The 24,620-nt window shown below is 43.4% G+C and overlaps 1 protein-coding gene across 7 annotated transcripts in view; it reads right to left on the reverse strand.

The window, feature by feature from the left end:
* The window catches only part of LOC138770040 (protein CEPU-1-like), a 515,073-nt gene that overhangs the window by 84,908 nt on the left and 405,545 nt on the right, over positions 1 to 24,620 (reverse strand). For all 7 annotated transcript variants that reach the window (XM_069948913.1, XM_069948915.1, XM_069948912.1 and 4 more), the window contains exon 3: positions 7,543 to 7,775. In XM_069948913.1, the coding sequence (XP_069805014.1) occupies positions 7,543 to 7,775 (233 nt within the window). The remainder of the gene's footprint in view (positions 1 to 7,542; positions 7,776 to 24,620) is intronic.

A 24,620-nucleotide genomic window follows, 5' to 3' on the forward strand; every position in this document is an offset into this window, starting at 1 on the left:
GAACCAAAACCAGAGCAAAAATGAGTCCAGGCCTAACAGAGCAGAATAGGATGGGTACCCATCACTTCACTGACCTGGTGACTGCCCTCAGCTCCATTTGTTATTGGCACTACAAGAGTTAAGAATTGTTAAGAATATATTTTATATGTGCAGCTTAAGAATCAGTAGCTGGTAGCCTGTTGTCTTATTTGCTTACACAGATCCAGGTGGTCACCCCCTGACTCTGACCTGTCACCTCAACGACACAGCATGCAGCACCTCACATTTATGTGGCAGTCATTAGCAGCACCACAAGCTGCAGGATGGCGCAGACACCAAACATAAAGATTCAGTTCAGCGTCTTCTGCTCTCCTGATGCAGGGTAGATTCTAGAGAATGAAGGACAAGGCGAACGGGGAGAAAGATGAAGGAAGAGTGAGTACAGAAGGAATGATGAAAAGCCAAGCATCAGCCACGACTGCCCACAGAGAGGCTGCTCTGCCTGACAAACTCTGTAAAGGAAAGGCTGGCGGAAAGTGGCGACACATTCTATAGACCGAGCCCCGGCGCTGAGACTCCACTCCCTACCGCCACACTCTTGCTTTGTCTGGGAAACTAATGAGGAATAAACAGATTTACAATAAAAACGGCAAGTCCAAAACAAAGACAGCGCGGCGCCCCCAATGTACACGTCAGTGCCAAGATTACACGGGGTTACACACACAGCTCCACTACCAAGGTATAGCAGTGCTTATATATGTATGACAGCCAGTCACATGACAGTCACAGCCCGACATAAAGCAATGGATATCAACTCCAAATGCTTTGTCACAAAGAGGCCCCAACCCTGACCACAAATGATGATGGTATCATACACAATGTGATAAAAACCTGATATAGTATCCTGCACAGTGGTACCTCGGTTTAAGAGTAACTTGGTTTAAGAGCGTTTTGCAAGAAGAGCTCGCAGTTATTCAAATTTGTGACTTGGTTTAAGAGCATTGCTTTGGTTTAAGAGCTCCCTGTACTGGGTGGGAGGGGGAGTGGGGGAGGGGCATGGTCTGCATAGCGGGGTCTACAGCACTGTACTCTGACCCAGGAAGTCTCTCTCACCTTCCAAATCATAGCAGATCCACTTCAGGCTGGGGCTTACATCAGAGGACAGGACTGTGGAGGTAATCTCTTCATAGCTGCTCCCCGAAGTCTCTGTCTGCCCTTGTGTTTCCCATCCTTTCCATTACTGTACAGTAACTTATATCATCACATATCCTGCTGTTTCTGAATTTTTGTTTCATTTGTTTTACATGTTATTCAGAATAACAAATTATTATTTTTGGGGTGTGGAACCAATTGTCTGCATTTCTATGATTTCTTATGAGACAATGTGCTTTGGTTTAAGAGTGGATTTGGATTACAAACGCAGTCCCGGAACGAAGTATGCTTGTAATCCAAGGCACGACTGTATTTCACTCCCTGACCTGTAATTATATATTATATTGTATACTCCTATACTATATAAACACTCCGTGACATGTTACATACAATTTATAATACGGGGGTTCCTTGGTTTAAGAGTAACTTGGATTGAGAGCACTTTGCAAAAAGAGCTCACAGTTTTTCAAATTATAACTTAATTTTAAGAGCATTGCTTTGGTTTAAGAGCTCCCTGTACTGGGTGGTAGGGGGGAGCGGGGGAGGGGCATGGTCTGCATAGTGGGGTCTACAACTTTGTACTCTGACCTAGGGAGTCTCCCTCACCTACCAAATCATAGCAGATGCACTTCAGGCTGGGGCTTGCATCAGGGGAAAGGACTGTGGAGGTAATCTCTCCGTAACTGTAACCCCTCTCTCCTAGACAGAGAGCGCTGCATTTATGTGCCAACATCTGCTCTGCTCATTCCTCCCTGCAGTCTCTGTCAGCCCTTGTGTTTTCCATCCTCCCCATTCCTGCTATAATGTGCCTGCATTCACACTCAGCTATACACACTGCTGCTATAATGTGCCTGCACTTACACTCAGCTATACACACTGCTGCTATAATGTGCCTGAATTCACACTCAGCTATACACACTGCTGCTATAATGTGCCTGCACTTACACTCAGCTATACACACTGCTGCTATAATGTGCCTGAATTCACACTCAGCTATACACACTGCTGCTATAATGTGCCTGCACTTACACTCAGCTATGCACACTGCTGCTATAATGTGCCTGCACTTACACTCAGCTATACACACTGCTGTATAGAAAAGTTTATGTCACTGTCCTCCTGCGCAGCTCTGTGATTCTCACTTCCTGATTGGTCCAGGCTGAACACACACCCCTTTCCCATTGCTGTCATGTGACCACAAAGACCTCTGACAGCAGCCCTGCTTCTCTATTCTAGCCTGTTGTACTAAGCTACTGCATTATGGGGATCTGCAGCTCCATCCTGTATCTACAAACTGCTGCTGTTTTTCAGGTTTATGCAGTTACTATACATTATACCCCACATGCTGATTGCTATACTGTACAGTAACTTATAATATCACATATTCAGCTGTTTCAAAATGTTTGTTTTATTTGTTTTACCTGTTATTCATAATAAAAAATCATTATTTTTGGGGTGTGGAACCAATTGTCTGCATTTCAATGATTTCTAATGGGAAAATCTGCTTGGGTTTAAGAGTTTGGATTACAAGCACGGGCCCGGAACAAATTATGCTCATAATCCTCTCACACACTGACCTATGAAACATATACTACACTCCCTATACTGTAATATATTATATACAGTGTAACATATATACTTACACCCTTACCTGTTATAACACTTCCTGACCTATGATACAACTTCACGTTATAGTCTCTGACCTTTGATATATTATCATACATAATATTCCCTGACCTGCAATATAATATTTCATACCCCAGGATGTGTGATACATCATATCTAATCCTCTCTGATGTGTGATATATCACATCTAATTCTTCCTGACGTGTGATATATATCACATCTAATATTCCCTGACGTGTGATATATGACATCTAATACTCTCTGACGTGTGATATATATTATCTGTAACTTGCTGACCTAGGATATACAGTGAAACCTCTATGAGCCGATCACACAATGGTCAAAGAACTTAAAGGGAACCTGATTTTGCAAAACTCTGCAGTGAAATTAGGTCTGTGTTCACACATGTTGGAGTTTCAGTGCAGTACTGCAGCATATTCACAAAAATGATGCAGTAACACAAGTAAATGACGCTAAACGGCAGAGAGGATCAGAGTCGGCACTGGCAATCCCATCTGGACAAAAAACAGGCATAAACAGTATATCCCATGTAAGATAATATCTGATAAAGTCCTTGTTGTGAGGCTCAACTTCAAAGATAAAAGATGCTTGACCATAATATGTGTGTTGAAATAAAAAGAAAATAAAAATTAATTCAAAAAGTTTTACTTTATTCCAATATCCGCGTTACAGGTAGAGAATACAGAATACAGGGTGCTGTGTGGTGTTACAGGTAGAGAATACAGAATACAGTGTGCTGTGTGGTGTTACAGGTAGAGAATACAGTGTGCTGTGTGGTGTTACAAGTGGAGAATACAACGTGCTGTGTGGTGTTATAGGTAGAGAATACAGGGTGCTGTGTGGTGTTACAAGTGGAGAATACAACGTGCTGTGTGGTGTTATAGGTAGAGAATACAGTGTGCTGTGTGGTGTTACAGGTAGAGAATACAGTGTGCTGTGTGGTGTTACAAGTGGAGAATACAACGTGCTGTGTGGTGTTATAGGTAGAGAATACAGCGTGCTGTGTGGTGTTACAGGTAGAGAATACAGCGTGCTGTGTGGTGTTACAGGTAGAGAATACAGCGTGTTGTGTGGTGTTACAGGTAGAGAATACAGCGTGCTGTGTGCTGTTACAGGTAGAGAATACAGTGTGCTGTGTGGTGTTACAGGTAGAGAATACAGTGTGCTGTGTGGTGTTACAGGTAGAGAATACAGGGTGCTGTGTGGTGTTACAGGTAGAGACTACAGTGTGCTGTGTGGTGTTACAGGTAGAGAATACAGGGTGCTGTGTGGTGTTACTGGTAGAGAATACAGTGTAGCGGTATTAGTCATGGTGTGGTGATATTATTTGTTACTTATATACTGGTAGTATTGGCAATATTGGTGGGTTTGCTTAATAACAGTATGGCAGTAACGTGTACAGTATGGTGATAATAACTGCTTACTGGTGTTATTAACTATGACAGTATTATCATGCACAGAAAGTTCTTACCTATGTTACCATTATATATCCTAAAATTTGTCCTGGGGCCCTATATATACGATAGATAGATAGATAGATAGATAGATAGATAGGAGATAGATAGATGAGCTGCAATACCTCACACAAACTGAAGAAGTGTGTGGTCATGTTTTTCTCCTATAAAGGGAATCTGTGATGTCCAAACCAGGTCTAGGGCTGTAAATCTTAGCAGACAGATGTGAGGGAGATATCACTGACCTTTAGTCCAGTCTAAACTTATATAATTGTCCTTTTCATTTCCAACTAAAGTTTCACAACAGCAGCGGCAGCAGCCCCAACCTATACGTCCATCAGTCAGAGCAGGAAGGGACGGGGGCAGAAGGTGACACCTCAGCTGGTAATGAAAAGAATGATTATAGAGGTTTACACTGGACTAAAGATCCGATCCCTGATCTGTACGCTGGGATCTACAGCCGTGTACCTTGTATAGACCCCACAGGTTCCCTTTAAGGGCACATTCATACCTAATCCAATGTGGATTTGATGCTTCTGATTTAATCAGTTGAAATGAATGCATAAATATGCCGCATCAAATCCACAGCAGATTATGTTATATCATTACTTTTAGGTGCTGATGGTGGGTTCACATGTTTAAGGGAGTAGTGGGGACACGGCTATATGAAGCAGAATTTGCTTCAGCGCGTATTTTACACGGCTATCCATGATATGGTGTGTGGGCTGCTGGGGTTTGACTGCCAGGGCTGATTTTAAGTCCCAGTCCGGCCCTGGTTATGTGGGTGAGACCACAATGAAATGAAAGTATTGCAAATACTGAGGGAAAGCATTGCATTCTGGAACCAGTACTGCATTCTGGAAACTGCTCAACCAGGAAGTACAGAAACACAATATAGAACAAAACCCCTCAAAACAAATGGATTTTTGATAGTTTCAAAACCGGGATAGATAGGTAAGTGATGCAATATGCTTCGGCAAAAGTTTCATTTTTTTAACCTCTACCTGGAGTTCCCCTTTAAGGGCCATATCCCACGGAGTAAAACTGGCAGAATTCTGCGGTGGAATCCCTCCAGCCTATGTGTTATACTGGCAGTCTATGGGAGGGCTTGTGCGCCTCCTCTCTGCGCTCGGAAGAATTGACATGTCAATTCTTCCACGTGGAGAGAGGAGGCGAGAGCCCTCCCATAGACTGCCAGTATAACACATAGGCTGGAGGGATTCCACAGCGTAATTCTGCCAGTTTTACTCTGTGTGAACTGGCCCATATAATGAAAGAGCACACAGTCATGTCTTTTATTATGTGTTACAGAAAACAGGACTGCATTAGGGACTTTTTTCGTGTATCCCTACAAATGGGAAGTATTGCCCAGCCCTAGAACTATTCTTGAAACTGAATACAGTATAACATAAGTACAGTATCATCTGTATACACCATTCTATTACATCACTGGTGCCAGGATCTATACAACCATTCTAATACATCACTGGTATCAGCTGTATACACCATTCTTTTACACTGCTCTATACATCATTCTATTACATCACTGGTATCAGGATCTATACACCATTCTATTACATCACTGGTATCAGGATCTATACACCATTCTATTACATCACTGATATCAGGATCTATACACCATTCTATTCCATCACTGGTATCAGCTCTATACACCATTCTATTATATCACTGGTAACAGGATCTATACACCATTCTATTATATCACTGATATCAGGATCTATACACCATTCTATTACATCACTGATATCAGCTGTATACACCATTCTATTATAGTACATCACTGGTATCAGCTGCCAGTGGCAGGGAAGAGGGGGCAGAGAGCAAGGCAGGGCACACTGCAAACAAATGACCTGAGGTACAATATTATATATAATACTGTCTGACCTGTGGTATAATATCACATATAATGTAATACTACTTGACCTGTGATGTCATATCTAACACTGTCTGACCTGTGATACAATATCATACATAATACTCTATGACCTGTGATGTATCATATGCATTCTTTCCTGACACATGATACAATATCATATATAACTTCCCTGACACGTGATACAATATCATATACACTCTTCCCTGACATGTGATACAATATCATATACACTCTTCCCTGACACAATATCATATATAACTTCCCCGACACGTGATACAATATCATATACACTCTTCCCTGACACGTGATACAATATCATATATAACTTCCCTGACACGTGATACAATATCATATACACTCTTTCCTGACACATGATACAATATCATATATAACTTCCCCGACACGTGATACAATATCATATACACTCTTCCCTGACACGTGATACAATATCATATATAACTTCCCTGACACGTGATACAATATCATATACACTCTTCCCTGACACGTGATACAATATCATATATAACTTCCCTGACACGTGATACAATATCATATACACTCTTCCCTGACACGTGATACAATATCATATACACTCTTCCCTGACACGTGATACAATATCATATACACTCTTCCCTGACAATATCATATATAACTTCCCCGACACGTGATACAATATCATATATAACACTCTGTCTGCTGTAACTCTATATCATCTATAATACTTCCAGCCCCCTCTATGGTCTCCTATATCTTATATGTGCTGGACGTCTCTGCCACCATTTGGCCGCGGTGCTGTAAGTGTCGCGACTTTCGTTCCTTTTCGGGAAATTATTAGCTCAGTTTGCTGGAGAAAATTGCAGATTAAAGCTTTTCAGAGCTGAGAAAATGGCAGCTCTACAGGATGTTTAACAATCCCCCCAGAATCTCTCCTTATCTACGTGGGACACACTGGAGGATCAATGCAGCTCCCTCCGTCTCCCCGAATCCTGTGCGGCTGACTCCCCCTCCCAGCCCCCGCCACCTCCACAGCTCAGATGCAAAGCGGCTATGACCAGGTAATTAAGCCGCATACAATGGCCGGGAATGGGAGATTAACGCCGCGCCGGATGAAGAGGGAAGTTATTTGTAGCTAACAAAGGGCCGGCTGATTGTAAGAACAAGCACAATAACGCAGGGCAGATACTGGGGGCGGCAAAGTGATAAACACCCGGGGGGCGGGGAGGATGGGGGTTTACTCTATGCCATAGTAAGTATCATAAACTACATTCCAGGAGGGTCTGGAGGAATCTGCCGTACAGACCTGTCCTTACCACAACCGGCAGAGGATTGCACCGGCCCAGCAGGACCACAGAATAGCAGCTGCCTCCTCCAGACTGCCCCCAGGGACCATCCAATGCTGGGCGCCCCGCTTACCTTGTACAATGAGGTGCACTCGGGAGGTTTTGGGGTGATTGTCTGTCTGCACGGAGCAGGTATAGGGTCCCTCGTCATAAATGTCCACATTCTGGATCTCAATACTATACTGGCTCTTGGTGTTGGCAACAAGTACCACCCGGGGGTCTATGGACCACTTGTCGTTGCCGGTGTATAAGATGGTGCTGCGGTTCAGCCAGGCTACGCGGGTCACTCTGTTGTCCACCGTGCACCTGCAGAGAGAAAGAGGTGTGTAAGCTGAAAGGGAAAGAAAACTGATTACAACTGATGATGTCATAGCCCTCTGGGAATGATGTCACCGACCACACAGGCAATAAGGTCGCCGTCCACACAGGCAACAAGGTTGCCTACCACACTGGCAATAAGGTCGCCTACCACACTGGCAATAAGGTCGCAGCCCACACAGGCAATAAGGTCACCGTCCACACAGGCAATATGGTCCCAGCCCACACAGGCAATAAGGTCACCGTCTGCACAGGCAATAAGGTCACCGTCCGCACAGGCAATAAGGTCGCCTACCACACAGGCAATATGGTCACCTACCACACAGGCAATAAGGTCACCACCCAGACAGGCAATAAGGTCATCGTCCACGCAGGCAATAAGGTCACCAACCACACAGGCAATAAGGTCACAGCTCTCCACTAATGAGGTCACAGCTCTTCACTAATGATGTCCCATCACTCTACTAATGATGTCATGGTCTATACCAGGGGTCCCCAAACTACGGCCTGCGGGCCGCATTCGGCCCCCCGAGGCCTTTTATCCGGCCCCCGCCGCACTTCCGGAAGGGACAACTCTTTCATTGGTGGTCAGTGAAAAGACTGCTCTCACTGAGCACCAATAAAAGAGTTCCCCCTTCCGGATCACGCCAGCCCCTGCCCCGCATCCACACTGCTGCCGACATCAGGTAGGTACAGCGACGTCATCACTGCCCCTGCCGGAGGATCCCTCAGAGATCATGTCCAGGTTACATCCAAGGCGGGGGGGTTGGTGGTCCGTGCGGCGCGGAGGAGGCTGGCGGCAGGGCTGACATCTCACACTGCTCCGAGATCTGCGGTCCTGCTCCGGGATCTGCGGTCTGGTGCAACGGACCGCAGATCCTGGAGCAGTGTCAGATGTTATCCCTGCCGCCAGCCTCCTCCGCGCCGCACGGACCACCAACGCCCCCGCCTGGGATGTAACCTGGACATGATCTCTGAGGGATCCTCCGGCAGGGGCAGTGATGACGTCGCTGCTCCTGCTGGGGGATCCCTCCGGCGACTGACCGGCTGAAGAGGCTAGAAGAGATGAACACAGTATTAGGTGAGTATAATTTTTTTTTTGTAGCAATGCAGGGGGGCATAATAACTATATGGGGGACATTGCAGGGGGGCAATATAACTATATGGGGGACATTGCAGGGGGACAATATAACTATATGGGGGACAATGCAGGGATACAAGGGTCTTAGGGACAGTGAACTGGCCCCCTGTGTGAAACGTTTGGGGACCCCTGGTCTATACACATTAATCTTACAGCCAACTTTTATTATATCGGGTGTATTGTATTCTACTCCCAGTGATGTCACAGTCCATTCTCTAGCAATGTTTTTAACAGTTTTTCCCAATAAGGGTCTCTTCCCTATAATACTGTCATGACATATAAAAACTATAATAAAGCCTTTCAACCCTCCATGGGGCCCAGAGGTGGCACTTTTACATCTGTACCTGGAGGATCTGCCACCCTCAGATGCTTCCATTATGGTGCATGTGTATGTGCGAGAATAAAAATAGCAACATATTGGAAGAGTAGGACAATTCCAACTATCCCAGAAATTTTAGCAGGCGTCGCTTATAATTACACCATGGAACATGCGGTAGCAAGTAAAATGAATAAATACCCCAATCACGGTAAACATGAAGTAAATGGACGCACTATAATACTTGGCGTAACCCGATTGTACATACGCTCTTCACTCATCACTTCCCAATTTCGTAGAGGTGTCCATATCTCTCCTGACTATGTATCGATACATCGTTCCTGCTCCAAACAATAACTGGATTTTGCTATTTCCTTAAAACCCTGGATTTATTGTTTTTGTATATTGTTACCCCTTTGTGTGTTTCCCTCTTAAGTCCGGCAAGGTTGGAAGCCAGAGCCTCCCCCTTTGCAATATACTTTGGTATGGCTTGGACATCCGACTACATTTGTCACTGGACATTTTTTGTCCTTTACGATTTCCATGCTCTCAGTTATGCGCATGTTCATATGTGGAACTCATCAAACCTATTTGTATTACTCTGTATTACTTTGAATTACAAATATTTGTAAAAAGGAAAATTATTAAAAATTTGAAAGAAATTAATAAAAATTAAGTTAAAAAAAAAACAACAACAATAATAATAAAGCCAAGCAAGTATACACACAATGTCTGCCTTATGTATGATATCCATTTTAATTTCGCTGCTCTAGTGGCCTGTTCAGTGCCCTGGGGAGTGGATGACTATGCTGCCGCGCTCCCTCCCCGGCTATTTTTCCTCATCACAGATGAGACCGGCTGCGATCAATCATTTTTATGACAATGACTCTCTAACATTTATCATGTGACACACAGCTTGTACTAAAACCCACAATGTGTGCAGAGGGCGATACTGACTCATATACTACAAATTCTATGCATCCAGGACATGTTGGGGCACAAGGTCAGGAGGGAGGTAGCAGCCCACTAGTTTTCTTTCCACAGACAGACACTCAGGTGAGTGACCCACATTGTGGAAACTGTGATGACTCAAGTTAATTCTCACCGTCATCCCTGCCCACAATGGTAAGGATGGTGGCCCCCTACTCTTATAATAGGGCCACATGCCTCATACCCACCAATGACCCTTCACCTGCAGCATTATCACACAATCTCTAAGTCATACATTCATCAATGCTATCACTGATTCCTAAGATTACAGGTGAGTTATTCACTATAACAATGGACAGAAGGGACGCAGCACTGACAGGGACAGGTACACAGAGCAAGAAGGAACAGAGACTGGAAGATTCATGCACAGGGAGGGATAATGCAGCTGGTTCACCCTGTCGGGTGATTGACACCAGCAACAAATGAAAGATTCATAGGACGGCAGAGAGTCAGCAGGGGGCGTAGTGACAGCGCAGGTGGAGCAGAGCCGGGCGCCGACTGCTATTATCTCATAAAGACGCCATCCACAGTTCCCTACACTACATGGGGTTAATCCCGCAAAGAGCAGCGTCTGAATAACCTCCAGGTGTGGAGAAGTCGTCGCCTACTAACTGCAGAAAATAAGCGCTTATCTCCCCTCCAAACAGCACTCGGTAAATGGCTGAATCGCGGGGATTTGGCTTCGGCTGGGAATTTATCAGACGTCAGCGCTTCCTGCAGCGCATTCAAAAAGTTTCTCATTCTCCAAGTAGGTGAAGAGCTTCGTCTCCGCCAAGAAGCCAGAAGGAGGAGGAGGGAGGCACCGCCAATCAATGCTTCCGCTCATCATACGACTGACGTAGGCAGGGGGCACCACTGATCAATGTTCCCGCTCATCGTACAGGTCTTTTATAAAAGGAGGCGCCCATGTTGTGCTTGGTGCAAATGTACATGGACAACTCATGTCCCATGAACGAGGTCTTTCAGAAAAATTTTCCTGCATTCTACATATAAAGTTATTCTGAATGGGGGAGGTGGCAGGATGTCCCAATGTTTACATATCCATCCTTACATGTTCATGGAGACGCCCAGATACCAAGATGCCACCATCCAGAAGATTTCTTGGTCTTCTTTGTGGCCCCTGGACCCAGTTTCTAATTATCAGAGAAATGTTTGCGCTTTTGTACTAATGCCTTCCAGATCCTAAATGGCGGTATCATCTTCTCGGTGCCCCCCGCGAGACCCCGGCTGAAGGCTGCAGATAATCTCCCCTTCTGGAAAGACGTCAGTAAACAAAACCGGCTCAGCTCGTATTTGTCACAAAAATAAGGGAAGGGAATATGGATTCCCTATTGCCCGCTCTCCTGCCAGCTTCCACTCGCTCTCATTTGCATAACTATTAAGCCCTGAGACAATGGCTGATCAAAGAAGTCGGCATCTGCAGCGCATTCAGAGGCTCGGCACAAACACAACACAAAGGGCAAAATGCAGAGGCTGTGACCTCCCTCGAAATTACCAGGACATTTCACTTTACACAGTGGAGGGGGGGGGAGGGGAGCGGCAGCTCGGCATCTAACCGGCACTGACAACAATTCTACATGAGCCCCCCACCCCCCAATCTGCACCAAGACTGAAGAGTCTGAATCCAGAACTATTAACATGGAGGCAACAAGCGTCTGGGGACCTATAAAAGAGGCAATGAAGTGGAGCCGAGATTCTGCAGGTAACATGGAGGAGTAGAGACACAACTGGAAATTGTGACGGTCAGGAATATGGTGCATTATAAACGTCTAGGTAAGGACTCCGTGTCCACTTTGCGGGAAATAACCAGCGACCGCCCCCAGACGTGGACCCTGAGGAACATGTTACCATACCCTTAAGGTGGACACTGTGCCCTCTATGTCCAAGGTCACACATGGCAGTGTGAGCAACAAAAATGTATAATTATAGGGTCCTCCCTATAGATGGGGGGAGGGGCCAAAAGATCTGGGGTCCGCCCCTGAGGAGTCAGTATGGACATAAGTCGTTATCCCCCCCACAAAACATGCCAGACAGGGCAGTATGATCATGAACATACATATATAACATGGAAGGATCTCTATTAACCCCCCTCCCCCCAGCTTGGCTCCGGAGCTGAAGGGGTCCGGGAATATTTCATGTTCCAGCTGCATTATGGTGCCCACAAAACCTCTGTGAATCCAATTTAAGAACAGATTACCTCCTCTCACTTACTTCATTTGAAGCAATTACATGTTAATTTTCATTGAAGCTCGCCTAATGCATACCAATCGCTGCTTCCACCTTCCCGGAATATTTTAAGAAGCCGCTCGCTCTGGCAGCGCACCAGGTTAACCCCTCACCCTCCACGGGCCGCAGCAATCGACCAGCCTGGCCAGGCTGCTCCGCCCCATAATGCACTATTACTATGTATAACTCCTGCTCTCATCCATACGTATTTCTATAGACCGAATGCTCCATGTCTGTGTTTGTATCTTTTTATACGTATATATGTGCCTATTTGTGTATGGCCCTACAACAGGGATGGGGATCCTTCAGCCCTCCAGCTGTTGCAAAACTACAACTCCCATCATGCCTGGACAGCCGAAGGCTGATAAGAATTGTAGTTTTGCAACAGCTGAAGAGCCAAAGGTTCCCCATACCTGCTCTACAGTATATGTCTATATGTGTTTGTGAAAGTCTATAGGTTATAAGCATTAATGGGGGGAGAATTATCAAACATGGTGTAAAGTGAAATTGGCTCAGTTGCCCCTAGCAACCAATCAGATTCCACCTTTCATTTTCTGAAGAGTCTGTGAGGAATATAAGGTGGAATCTGATTGGTTGCTAGGGGCAACTGAGCCAGTTTCACTTTACACCATGTTTGATAAATCTCCCTCTATATATATATATATATATATATATATAATACGCATACATTATTTCCGTATGGCTCTGTATTATATGAATACATTATTTCCGTATACATAAAGGTTCATGTCTATAAGTAGCAGCTCTATAGTGCTGTAAGGCCTTTCCCGCTCTGCAGCTCAGGTCCCGCTTGCTCTGGGAGCCGCTCGTCATCCGGCGCCACATTTGCTTCACGCTGAGGAAGATTTTGTCGTATTAATTTAGTAAGAAGTTGATGAGCTTTTTATTATCAGCAGATGAGAGCGGCGTCTGAGCACGAGAATCAGTGTCGCGTCCTCCGCGGGAATCACGTCAGCCACAATGACCGGACCCCTGCTGCACGTGTGCGTACGGGAGGGGCCCTCAAATACAAGATGCCTGATAATCCAAGGCCCGAGAGGGAAGCTCATACACGATATTAGATAAGAGTCATGTCCACCAAGACATAAAAGCGTCTAGGCATCAGTCATTCAGCTGCAGTCGATCATTACTTCTCTTCTCCTCCTCACTGAGATATCACTATTCGTTGTGTTGGCCATATTGGTCTGCATAGTATACAGGGGATTCCTTTGTGTAGACTTTAATACTACACATGGTTGGATCCTACAGATACCTATGTCAGATAATAGGAGACGTCTCCTGCCCATGGTCGCAGATCCGCCCCCATCAGTGACATCACCAGTGACATCATACAGAGAGAATACAGGTGCCTCAGATGTCTCCCTCCTGTGGAGAGCAATCATCCCATAACCCAATTGTGGTTTTACCGCCATCGAGCTGAAGCCACAAATGGATTGCAATGAAATCCTCAGTAATGTCCCGGTCAGAGCTCACAATGCTTCCACCATATACAGAGGGTTTGTGGCCCCAGCGGCCGGGGCGGGGGACGGTAGACGCTCAGCACAATCTGCGGGCCGAGGAGTCTCTCTGGCAGGATGTCTAGAGATGGAACAATAATCAGCCTGTCTAATGGACTGGAAAGTGATGCGCACAGCAGCTGCTAATGGAGCGCTGATAAATCGCAGGCCGTATCCGCAGTAACTACAGAACAAGCGGAAAAATACAGACTGCGCCGTGGTAAAGGGTGAGGGCGAGAGGGCGACTGATCAGACACAGGGAGCAGGCGGAGAGATCGTATACCAGACACTGCACCGGAGAGGTAGATAGGTAAAGGGCAGAGATTCACACCAACATGCACAGCACAACCATACACACAAAAACACAACATATACATAGACACACAACAAAATATATAAACACACAACATATACATACATACACCCCTTACACACACACACAAACAACATATACATACTCACACAACATATACACACAAACATACATATACACACGCAACATATACATACACACATGACATATACACAAAAACATACATGCACACACGCAACATATAAATACACTCATAAACAAAACATACATACACACAACATATACATACTCACACAACATATACACACAAACATACATATACACACGCAAAAAGTACATACACACAAACAAAACATACATACACGCAACATATACGTATGTACATACATAAACATATACGTACACACAAACATATACATATATTCATAAACCTAAACATGCAACATACACCTTTATACACTTACACAAAATACATAGAACACATTCTTATATACAGACACAAAGCACAAAGCATATTCACACACAACACATTTATTTATGCATACAGCACATTTATACACTCCACACATACATCCATATGTACACACACACACACAAACACAGTACTTACAGCACATTCATACATACAACATACAACACAAATAGTCATACAAACATAGACAAAATACATATAGCACATTTATATACTCACAAGAGACATACAAAGCACATACATACATGCATTTATACACACATAATACATTCAAATTAGGGCTAGGCAATTTGATAATCGGAGTTTAGATTTAAAAAAAAAAAAAAAAGAAAAAGTGTGGGACTCCTGTGCCATCCTGTGCAGAGGACACCGGTGCAAGAGTGATGAAGGTGAAATGTTCTGTGTCCTGCTGCTTAACTCTTTCTTTCCTGCGGCAGAGTAAACTTTATGTCACTTACATGCAGCGGCAAAGAAGGGATTAAGCAGGAGAAGGGAGATTTGTTTTTTTTTTGTTTTTTGTTTTTTTTGAGGGGGGGGGTGATTGCTTACAGGTGGAGGTTTATTTTTCGTCCATATCACTCTGCCCTGAAACTATATAAGCATAAGCAAATATTCTTACACACAACACATACATAAAGCTAGACACCCAATACATACATTCATATGTACACAAAATACATGCAGCATATTCATATGTACAAGCACAACACAAATTCATACACCTGGAACTGTAATACACACTCGGCCCGAACAAAAAGCAGACACATAATACACAGCACATCCATACATGCAACACACATAAAAATATACATACATCACATAGACATAACAAACACATACATTAATTCATACATACAGACATACAGGAAGGATATTTTTCCAGTTTATCAGACTTCTCCTCCAATCCCCCCACTTACTGCACCGATTAATTCTATAATGTGCAGAAGAAATGACTGGCACTATTAAGTCGCTCACTCTGACTGCTAATAGATGGAATTGTACAAGTATTAGACTGCATCATCACCGAGAATCAATGACACCACACTGACAGGAGTCTGAAAAAGAACAAAGTCTGGGAGGGGACAGAGGAATCTAGGAGGGACGGAGGAGTCTGGGAGGGGACAGAGGAGTCAGACAGAGGAGTCTGGGAGGGAAGAACAGAAGAGACTTAATGGACAAGGGAGTCAGAGGACCCATATCAGGACGGTCAAGAGTGAGGGAGTCTCTTCTTGTCCATGTTGCCATCCTCTCTCTATGGACTGCCAACTGCTGCTAAACTACACCCGCCATGCCTAGAGAGCCAACGCTATGGCTGTCCAGGCATAATGAAAATTGGAGTGTTGCAACAGCTGGAGGGCTAAAGGTTTGACCCCTGTACTCTCTCTTACATGATCATTTACCAAGTATTGCCCCCGGCAAGTGGGTATTGTATCTTTAGGGGTGTCAAGTATCCTGCTTCCCAGTCCATTAACCCCCCATTTCATCACCCATGCATTTTCCTGTGAACTTTGGTGAAGGCTCCAGGTAGGTCAATAGACAAAAAAATTACATTGCTTCCATTGATGACATAACGGCATCATCAGAGACACAAAGATGGTGGAGGTCCTAAAGTCAGTACAAGACAAGCAAATAAGAGAACTCCAATATGAGCAGACAATGTCATAATGGGTTTTGAGGGACAATACCATGAATGGGGGGGGGGGGGATGTAATGATGGGCTATGAGGGACGATGCTGTGATGGGTTCTGAGGGACAATGCCATGATGGGTTATGAGGGACAATACCATGATGGGTTATGGGGTTCCAATACCATGGTGGGGAGGGGGGAAAGTTATCATGGTTTCTGAGGGACAATGCCATGATGGATTCTGAGGAACAATATCATGAATGGGGGGGGATGTATTGATGGGCTATGAGGGACGATGCCGTGATGGGTTATGAGGGACAATGCCATGATGGGTTCTGAGGGACAATGCCACGATGGGTACTGAGGGACAATGCCATGATAGGTACTGAAGGACAATGCCACGATGGGTTCTGAGGGACAATGCCATGATAGGTACTGAAGGACAATGCCATGATGGCTTCTAAAAGGACAATGCCATGATGGGTTCTGAGGGACAATGCCATGATGGGTTCTGAGGGACAATGCCATGATGGGTACTGAAGGACCATGCCATGATGGCTTCTAAAAGGACAATGCCATGATGGGTTCTGAGGGACAATACCATGATAGGTACTGAAGGACAATGCCATGATGGGTTCTGAGGGACAATACCATGATAGGTACTGAAGGACAATGCCATGATGGCTTCTAAAAGGACAATGCCATGATGGGTTCTGAGGGACAATGCCATGATGGGTTCTGAGGGACAATGCCATGATGGGTACTGAAGGACAATGCCATGATGGCTTCTAAAAGGACAATGCCATGATGGGTTCTGAGGGACAATACCATGATAGGTACTGAAGGACAATGCCATGATGGGTTCTGAGGGACAATACCATGATAGGTACTGAAGGACAATGCCATGATGGCTTCTAAAAGGACAATGCCATGATGGGTTCTGAGGGACAATACTATGATGGGTACCGAAGGACAATGCCATGATGGCTTCTGAAGGACAATGTGCCATAAGCCTCAGAGGGGCCACTGAAACCATGATGATGAAACTAAGGAAAACCAAAGCTGCGTTTAGAGTGATCGGCAATTTACTTCTAGACTTCCTAATAAAAATGTGAGGACAAGGATAATGCAGTCTAAGAACCTGACGCGTTTCTGTTCCCTATATAGTTTATTTCAAAGCTCAGATAACAGGGGTCGGATTCCCACGCATCGCCGATTTCACAATTATTCCATGAAGAAAACTGTCCCCATGAGGATGTGTGAGTGAAGCAGATTGTGAGCGCAGGACGCGCTCTCCGGGAGATGAACATCGTGTGTCTATTACAGGGGCCCGATCTCTAATTATTCCTCCGTATACAGAATATCCTAATTATACTCTCCTCGCATGTAGCAGCCGATTATGTGAAGGAACATGTGCTGTCTATTATATCCTCTCCTTGTCCTCCACGTCAAATCAGATTAAACTGCACAAACATCGTGTCACACAAAGACCGAGGACTGACGCATATCAGGCGCAATTATTCTCAAACGTTTAATGCAGAAGTATACAGCGGGAGATAAACACCCGGATCACAAGGATGATTGACTGCGAAAGATGGAGACACGACCTCCGCTCATTACTTCATTAGGAATGAGATGAAATCTCATCAACCAGTCCCCGAGGACTCTGCAAGCGGTCATCGACATCACACGGGACAGGAAACCAGGAATCATTCTGCATTCTCCAGCATCTCTCCAGACACCTCCAATCTTGTTTTCATCCTCAGATTTGGAAGCATTGAGCATTTTCATATAGAAAAGACGTCAACAACACAGGTGGACAGTGGCGTATGCAGACCAGTAATGGCCGCCTATAACAAGACTGCAAGTCTGACAGCTTTCATTACAAAACTGATTCATTCTCCACATTACCAATAGCATGACCCTATGTATAAGAATATAACTACTTTATTTATTTGTTTCTTCCATATCGCTACATCAGGGGGGCGAGAATCCATCCAGCGGATGGCAATGGATTTACGGGCTACAAATAGGGTTTCTCTATAGCTGCATACGAAAAAGTTATATATAAACATAGAAGGTGCCCTAAAAAGTTTAATAAAGTATGGGATCCTTGGTGTCAATCCCCTCTAACGTTGGCTTCCGAAATTACCAATTCACCTTGATATGAAGTTTTAAGGTGGTAACAACATCAAATGACATATATTTGTAAACCTAGGTTATTATAAATATTATACTTAGCTATATGACATAACGACTCAATTTTTCTGCTATGTTTACCCCCCCCCCCTTTTAAATTGTTCTATATATATTGTTTTGTGATGACGCAATTGCGTCTACAGTTGCTTTATTTTAGGCTAAATATTACTGTATAACAATGTTTATATGTAATTATGCCTACAGTATATTTTTGTACTTAACACTTATAATTATCCTTAATAAAAACGAGTTTAAAAAAAAAAAAAAGAATATAACTACTATAACACTACCCCCCCTATGAATAAGAATATAGGTACTACAATACTGCCTCTATATATGAGTATAACTACTATAATACTGCCTCCTACATATATACAATATAACTACTATTATGAGGGTGGTGAGATGTAGAGACCTGCACCGCGCCAAATGTTGCACTGTGTATAGTGGATCTATGAATGGGTCTTGAGTCAGACAGTGGATGAGGGTACGGCTTCTGGGCGGGGGTGCAAACTACAGAGGCAAGATCTACCAAAGTTCGGAAATAGAAACAGGCAGTAGCACTCACACGAACACACCTGACGCGAACACACCTGAACCCTTCCCCTCCCCGCAACTTGTGGATACAATAAAGTCGCTAAGCTGAAGTACGGGTCAGTGCTACTGCCTGTTTCTATTTCCGAACATAACTACTATAATACTGCTCCTATATACAAGAATATAACTACTATAATGCTGCTCCTATATACAAGAATATAACTACTATAATACTGCTTCTATATACAGGAATATAACTACTATAATACTGCTCCTATATACAAGAATATAACTACTATAATACTGCTCCTATATACAGGAATATAACTACTATAATACTGCTCCTATATACAAGAATATAACTACTATAATACTGCTCCTATATACAAGAATATAACTACTATAATACTGCTCCTATATACAGGGATATAACAACTATAATACTGCCCCTATATACAGGAATATAACTACTATAATACTGCTCCTATATACAGGAATATAACTACTATAATACTGCTCCTATATACAAGAATATAACTACTATAATACTGCTCCTATATACAGGGATATAACTACTATAATACTGCCCCTATATACAGGGATATAACTACTATAATACTGCTCCTATATACAGGAATATAACTACTATAATACTGCTCCTATATACAAGAATATAACTACTATAATACTGCTCCTATATACAGGGATATAACTACTATAATACTGCCCCTATATACAGGAATATAACTACTATAATACTGCTCCTATATACAGGAATATAACTACTATAATACTGCTCCTATATACAGGAATATAACTACTATAATACTGCTCCTATATACAGGAATATAACTACTATAATACTGCTCCTATATACAAGAACATAACTACTATAATACTGCTCCTATATACAGGAATATAACTACTATAATACTGCTCCTATATACAAGAATATAACTACTATAATACTGCTCCTATATACAGGGATATAACTACTATAATACTGCCCCTATATACAGGAATATAACTACTATAATACTGCTCCTATATACAGGAATATAACTACTATAATAACGGGTGAGAGAAGTTCAGTCGGCACCAGCAGTAAACAACACTATCGTGAGGCTGCAAGCTAGGGAACATGCAGCAAGGTTCAGTGCAGGTCAACCTTTATGATCGGGGTGCAGGAAACAGCCAGGGACAGTAGAATAAACAAATGGAGAGAAAGGAATCCGCACTCACCGGTCTGCAGATAGTAAGGTTTATTGTTCCATACACCAGAGGCAGGGGCTGGGAGGGGGAAGGTGTTACGCAGGTGTGCTCCTTGCAGCTACAATTGTCTGAAACAATTGTCTGAAACAATTGTAGCTGCAAGGAGCACACCTGCGTAACACCTTCCCCCTCCCAGCCCCTGCCTCTGGTGTATGGAACAATAAACCTTACTATCTGCAGACCGGTGAGTGCGGATTCCTTTCTCTCCATTTGTTTATAACTACTATAATACTGCTCCTATATACAAGAATATAACTACTATAATACTGCTCCTATATACAAGAATATAGCTACTATAATACTGCTCCTATATACAAGAATATAACTAATAAAATACTGCTCCTATATACAAGAATATAACTACTATAATACTGCTCCTATGTACTAGAATATAATATAATACTGCCCCGTATATACAAGAATATAACTACTATATTACTGCTCCTATATACAAGAATATAACTACTATAATACTGCACCTATATACAAGAATATAACTACTATAATACTGCCCCTATATACAGGTATATAACTAATATAATACTGCCCCCTATGTACTAGAATATAATATAATACTGCCCCGTATATACAAGAATATAACTACTATATTACTGCTCCTATACACAAGAATATAACTACTATAATACTGCCTCCTATATACAAGAATATAACTACTATAATACTGCCCCTATATACAGGTATATAACTACTATAATACTGCTCCTATATACTCCTGTGGTGGTCACTGACTGGCACAGTGTAGGGACCCATGTGTATCAGATACCTGCACGAGGTACATGGGGCAGTGTGGCTTGATCAATTCATACACAAAATTCTGATGTTTTTTATGCAGCCGAGAGGCACTAGTGTCAGTCATAGGTGTGAAGTGCAGCGCTCTTTTTCTTCCCTGAACCATAACTACTATAATTCTGCCCCTAAATATATTTAGCCAAGCGGCACTAGTATCAGCCATGGGTGTGATGTGCAGCACTCTGTTTCTTCCCTGAGCCACATTTTGTTTCTCTCTTTTCTCCGTGTATTGCACTCCTCCTGGTGAGACCCACATGACCGCAATTAGCAGGAGACACCTGAGTGCACATGGTTTTAATCCCTCCTGTTTTTTTCCCATTCTGTTTGCTGCAGCTATGGTGAGCGCAATACCTTATCCAGACTTGTGCTGCTTGGGGGCGACCTTCTCCGCCGGCGGTGCTGGCCGGGTTCTGGTGTGGTGTTTTTGGGTCTGGTCCTGTGGCATGGGGGTCGCAGGGCCGTCCCATGGCCCCCGTTCCCTGGCTGTGCACGCCTGCGGGGTTGGTGGCCACTGACTGGCACGGTGTGGACTTAGTGTAGGGACCCATGTGTATCAGATACCGGCACGAGGTACATGGGGCAGTATGGCTTGATCAATTCATACACAAAATTCTGATGTGTTTTTTATTTAGCCAAGCGGCACCAGTATCAGCCATAGGTGTGATGTGCAGCACTCTGTTTCTTCCCTGAGCCACATTTTGTTTCTCTCTTTTCTCCGTGTATTGCACTCCTCCTGGTGAGACCCACATGACCGCAATTAGCAGGAGACACCTGAGTGCACATGGTTTTAATCCCTCCTGTTTTTTTCCCATTCTGTTTGCTGCAGCTATGGTGAGCGCAATACCTTATCCAGACTTGTGCTGCTTGGGGGCGGCCTTCTCCGCCGGCGGTGCTGGCCGGGTTCTGGTGTGGTGTTTTTGGGTCTGGTCCTGTGGCATGGGGGTCGCAGGGCCGTCCCATGGCCCCCGTTCCCTGGCTGTGCACGCCTGCGGGGTTGGTGGCCACTGACTGGCACGGTGTGGACTTCGTGTAGGGACCCATGTGTATCAGATACCGGCACGAGGTACATGGGGCAGTATGGCTTGATCAATTCATACACAAAATTCTGATGTGTTTTTTATTTAGCCAAGCGGCACTAGTATCAGCCATAGGTGTGATGTGCAGCACTCTGTTTCTTCCCTGAGCCACATAACTACTATAATACTGCTCCTATATACAGGAATATAACTACTATAATACTGCTCCTATATACAGGAATATAACTGCTATAATACTGACCCCTATATACAAGAATATAACTACTATAATTCTGCCCCTATATACAAGAATATAACTACTATGAGGCTGGGTTCACACTACGTATATTTCAGTCAGTATTGTGGTCCTCATATTGCAACCAAAACCAGGAGTGGATTAAAAACACAGAAAGGATCTGTTCACACAATGTTGTAATTGAGTGGATGGTCGCCATATAACGGCAAATAACTGCCATTATTTCAATATAACAGCCGTTGTTTAAAAAAAAAACAGCACAAATTTGCCATTAAATGGCGGCCATCCACTCAATTGCAACATTATGAACAGATCCTTTCTGTGTTTTTAATCCACTCCTGGTTTTGGTTGCAATATGAGGACCACAATACTGACTGAAATATACTTAGTGTGAACCCAGCCTAATACTGCTCCTATATACTGTACAACAATATAACTACTATAATACTATTCCCTATGTATAAGAATACAACTACTATAATACTGCCTCCTATATACAGGAATATAACTACTATAATACTGCTCCTATATACAAGAATATAACCACTATAATACTGCCCCTATATATAAGAATATAACTACTATAATACTGCTCCTATATACAAGAATATAACTACTATAATGCGGTTCAGGGAAGAAACAGAGTGCTGCACCTCACACCTATGGCTCTGGTCCTGTGACATTGGGGTTGCAGGGCCGTTCCATGGCCTCCCTTCCCTGCATGTGCACGCTTTGCGGGGTTGGCGGTCGCTGACCGACACGGTGTGGAGTTAGCGTAGGGACCCGTGTGGACCAGAGGACCTGCGCGGTGGTACACGGGGCAATATGGCTTGATCAATTCATATACAGACACTCTGGTGTTGAATTTTAATATAGGCCTAGTGGCATTAGTATCAGCCATAGATGGGATCTGCAGCAGTTCCATTCTCTCCAGTTCGTGTCGATAACTACTATAATACTGCTCCTATATACAAGAATATAACTACTATAATACTGCTCCTATATACAAGAATATAACTACTATAATACTGCTCCTATATACAAGAATATAACTACTATAATACTGCTCCTATATACAAGAATATAACTACTATAATACTCCTCCTATATACAAGGATATAACTACTATAATACTGCTCCTATATACAAGAATATAACTACTATAATACTGCTCCTATATACAGGAATATAACTACTATAATACTGCTCCTATATACAAGAATATAACTACTATAATACTGCTCCTATATACAGGAATATAACTACTATAATACTGCTCGTATATACAAGAATATAACTACTATAATACTGCTCCTATATACAAGAATATATCTACTATAATACTGCCTCCTATATACAGGAATATACCTACTATAATACTGCCCCCTATTTAAAGGAATATACCTACTATATAATACTGCTCTTATATACAGGAATATAACTACTATATTACTGCCATATATATATTCCTACTATAATACTGCTCTTATATACAGGAATATAACTACTATATTACTGCCATATATATATATATATATATATATATATATATATAGCAGTATGTAGTAATGCAGTATAATATAGATGTACAAGGGAGACGGTTCCATTGAGGACAGATAACGCTCATATTCTGCTTTGTCTATTGTCCTCCCGATGTCCCCTCCTCTCTCTCCATGTCCTTCTGCCTTGAAGAAATAGCTGCTGGCTCCTTGTCTTGTGCGGCAGATCGGAGAACACGCGGCTGTGATAATACATGTAAATGTGCCGGTTTTGGCTGGAGATTGCTTTTATAAGTTAATTGGAACAATATAAAGTCCCCCCCGCAGGGAATCTTCCCAGATGAAGACGCAGGGAGCAGCCGCAGTCACACGACTCAGGGGGAGCGAGAGATCTTTATTCCTGGAGACACAGACATCTCCATGGGTTCTGGGGATGATACCCGCCCATATGCTCACTGTACAGAGTGGGGTGGGGGGCTCTGACCACATGGAGGGGCGTTCTCCCATACACTAGCTACACATAGGCTCGTATCGCATTCATAAAGCCTCATTACACCAGTTGTTTATGACAAAATATGGCGCTCTGTGCCTGAAGCAATTCCTCAAAGTTATGACTAATCTGGAAACTTCTGTGCGACAGAC

This window comes from Dendropsophus ebraccatus, chromosome 12, assembly GCF_027789765.1.
Source record: "Dendropsophus ebraccatus isolate aDenEbr1 chromosome 12, aDenEbr1.pat, whole genome shotgun sequence".
Lineage (NCBI taxonomy): Eukaryota > Metazoa > Chordata > Amphibia > Anura > Hylidae > Dendropsophus > Dendropsophus ebraccatus.